At 42.3% G+C, this 3,023-nt stretch overlaps 1 protein-coding gene across 1 annotated transcript; it reads right to left on the bottom strand.

The window, feature by feature from the left end:
* Positions 1 to 2,886, bottom strand: LOC104168158 (chromosome unknown open reading frame, human C12orf43; the record flags this gene model as incomplete). Its single annotated transcript, XM_009708637.1, has 5 exons — positions 1 to 346; positions 740 to 830; positions 1,156 to 1,229; positions 1,908 to 2,006; positions 2,841 to 2,886. Coding segments are annotated over 5 exons (656 nt in total), but the record flags the coding sequence as incomplete, so codon positions are not given.
* Between the last annotated feature and the right edge of the window lie 137 nt (positions 2,887 to 3,023).

A 3,023-nucleotide genomic window follows, 5' to 3' on the forward strand; every position in this document is an offset into this window, starting at 1 on the left:
TCATTCTCTTTTTTTCTTCTTTTTCTTCTTCACAACTCCTGGCAACACTGAGTTCTCTGTATCATTGCTGTCCTGTCTCTCACGCTGTCCATTTGCAGACACCAACTGTGGCGAATCTTTGCAGATCTGGTCACACTCTGCCGGGTCTATTATTTTCTCTTGAATATTGTTTTCTCCCCTAATTTTCTTTTTCTTCTTTTTTTTCTGGCTGTGCTCTACATAACCCTGACTCTGATCCTGGCTGGAATCCTGGGACAGTGCAGGAAAAGCACTTTCTTTCAGAATGTCTGCGGCTGACACAGCAGCCTCCTGGTACCTTTGCCACTCTTGGTCACTGTCCATGTCACTGGAAAGGTAACAAAAGGAAAGGAAGTTATGTTACACTTTTGCCTTGAATTCACCCAAACCACAGACAGCAGAGTAATCTAAGATGAGAACACCTGATAAACACACAGTGGCTCTGGGACTCCAGTACGGACAGTTAGCATTTAACCAGTTTGAAGGCTGAGATGTTCTTTACACATACTAGGAGGGGAAAGAACATCTCCCACAAACATTTCTAGTTCCCTGGCACTAAAACAAGAAACAAACAAACAAATCTGCTCTAGTCAAATATAGGAGTCATAAATACACGCTTCTCAAGCTCTTCAGCTACCTATTCCCTTGCGAGAGTCTCAGTTGCCTCTGAAATGTGGGATGCAATAGTACTTCAGGACAAAAGCAACTGACAACATCTCACCTGGAGCTAGATGGCTGTCTCCTCCTTGCTGCAGGGCAAGGCTCCGATTTCCCACAGTCTCCTGGGACAGAGGAAGAGAAGAGGCGAAAACCTAAAATACACAAAGGAGAATTTTAGCCACGATAAAAAACACAGGTGAGAGCAATCAACAGCAATCTCCCTGGGAAGCCTCGCTGCTGTTATTGTATTGCTATAGTGCTTGACAGCAATTATTTAGGATTATCTGGGAGGACTTAGGGCACAGAGATCACGGCTTCAAAGTAACAGCCTTCACGGACACCAACAGAAATTGCAATATTGCAAATGCTTATTAGTCAGCCGGTTGTACAACTGGCAACAGACAGGATCCATCCCACTTGTCATCATTTAACTAACGATGTCACAAAACCACCACAATGGCCGTAACTAGAACTCACCATCATCTGCAGAGTCAGACTGTTGCACAGAAGTTTGTGAAGGTCCTGATGAGTCCTTCAAGACAGTGATGAAGCTAAACAGAAAACCCCAGTCAGATCTTAGACATGTTTGTGCAAACTGAGGTAAAGTTGGGTATTTCTAGGAAACAAGACTATAGGGAGACATTGCATAGCTTCTTACTTTTTTCTTAGCAAAGCTGTCCCACCTCCTTACTTTCAGCGGAGACCATGCCTTCTCTCCTTAGCAATGCATGCCACAAGAATGACTTAAAAGCAGTGTTTCTAAAGCCAGCTCTAAACACCAGAAATTCTAGCTCTCCAGGACCATATTTACACAATAAAGACAGTGGCAGCCCAGATAGGGGCATACTGCCAGCACAACCCTGAATCAGGTGTTGGTTTAGGTCATAAGAATAAATGACAGATTCTTATACCAGCCTTTAAATGATAAAAGTGCTAAGGCACCCAAATTCTACTTTTTCCTCCCCACAACACATTCACCACAGAGGCAAATGGAGACAGGCAGTGCTGCACAGGGAGTCTTTACCAAAGGGACACAGCACATAGGCCAGGTTAGTTCACAGAATATTGGAAGTTTGCGTTAAATACAGGAATGAAGGAGACAATAAGAGAAACAACTTCTCCTCCATATCCAGGTTGCACTCAGATCTTGAATTTCCTGGTTTTAGCACACAAAAGTAACAGTGTAGTTGACCCATAGAACAAACTATTTTAGCATTGCATGCCAATACCTGTCTAGCATTGCTCCCAGTTTCTTCGCAACATGTGCTCTGAACTGTGGTGTCGTCTGTAGCTCATTTCCATCGTCATCATGACAGTTCACCTCACGCCTGTTTAAAATAAGAATGATGACTCTCTCTTTCAAGGCCAATAACATCTGGTGCTCCCAACCAAACAGGAGATTAGGGACTGTAAAATCTCCTACCCTCTAGTAATCAATTCATACTTGATAGGGGAGACTGCTAAGAAAGATGGAAAATAGCTCAGTAGTAACAGTTCAGTTCCCAAGAGAGAGCTAAACATTATTTAACCATCTCCATCATTGTTAGTAATTGGATGATTTTTCTCACTGAAATAGCCTACAAAAGAAAATAAATGATGTCAGGACATCCCTTCTCTGGCACGTCGTTCCTGTGTATGTTGCCACAACTCATGCAAAACCTGTCCCAGGAGAAAGGGTTTTATTAAGTTGCCAGGCTGCCAGCTTTCAAAACTGAGCCTACAAAAATGCTGCAGACTTAGATAGGACAGCATTACCTCCATTGCAAGGCTCCTAATTCAGCTGCTGCTTTCCAGCTGACAAGTGTTTGCCTTTGCAATTGCAACATTTCTTGGGAAAAAAAAAATAATTATGTAACTGTACTAATTCCTTTGTGGGACACTTGCAGAGTTAGTAGATTTCTGACAGTTGGAACTAATGCTGCAACTGACAGCAGTAGTAAGTTTTCAACTTCTATATTCCGCTACTGCCAGAGGGATGAGAAATGTACTGCAAAAAACTATTAGCTTTTTCAGATTTAAGCATCATTTTAGATGATGGTTGGACTAATTCTCAAAACAGAATAGGCCCTCCCTGTAGAAAGTATCACATTAACTGTAATTAGCACAAATACAACATACATTAATTTTTTCTTCAGTGAAACAGAAGTCTGAGGTGAAAATACCTTAGGCTAGGCTGAGCGGGCTGTAAGTGATCCTTTTTAAAGCCACCTGACAAAGGAAGAAGTAAAGGCAAGTTTCAAAGACCTGCGACCAGGATCTCTTTAACCCCGCTTCTGGCACATGTCATTTTATAGCATAAAGATTCATGCTTGAAAGACAATCCACACGCACCTTTGGGGAAAAAC

This window comes from Cariama cristata, unplaced genomic scaffold (assembly GCF_000690535.1).
Source record: "Cariama cristata isolate BGI_N322 unplaced genomic scaffold, ASM69053v1 scaffold42439, whole genome shotgun sequence".
In the NCBI taxonomy this organism is placed as follows: Eukaryota; Metazoa; Chordata; class Aves; order Cariamiformes; family Cariamidae; genus Cariama; species Cariama cristata.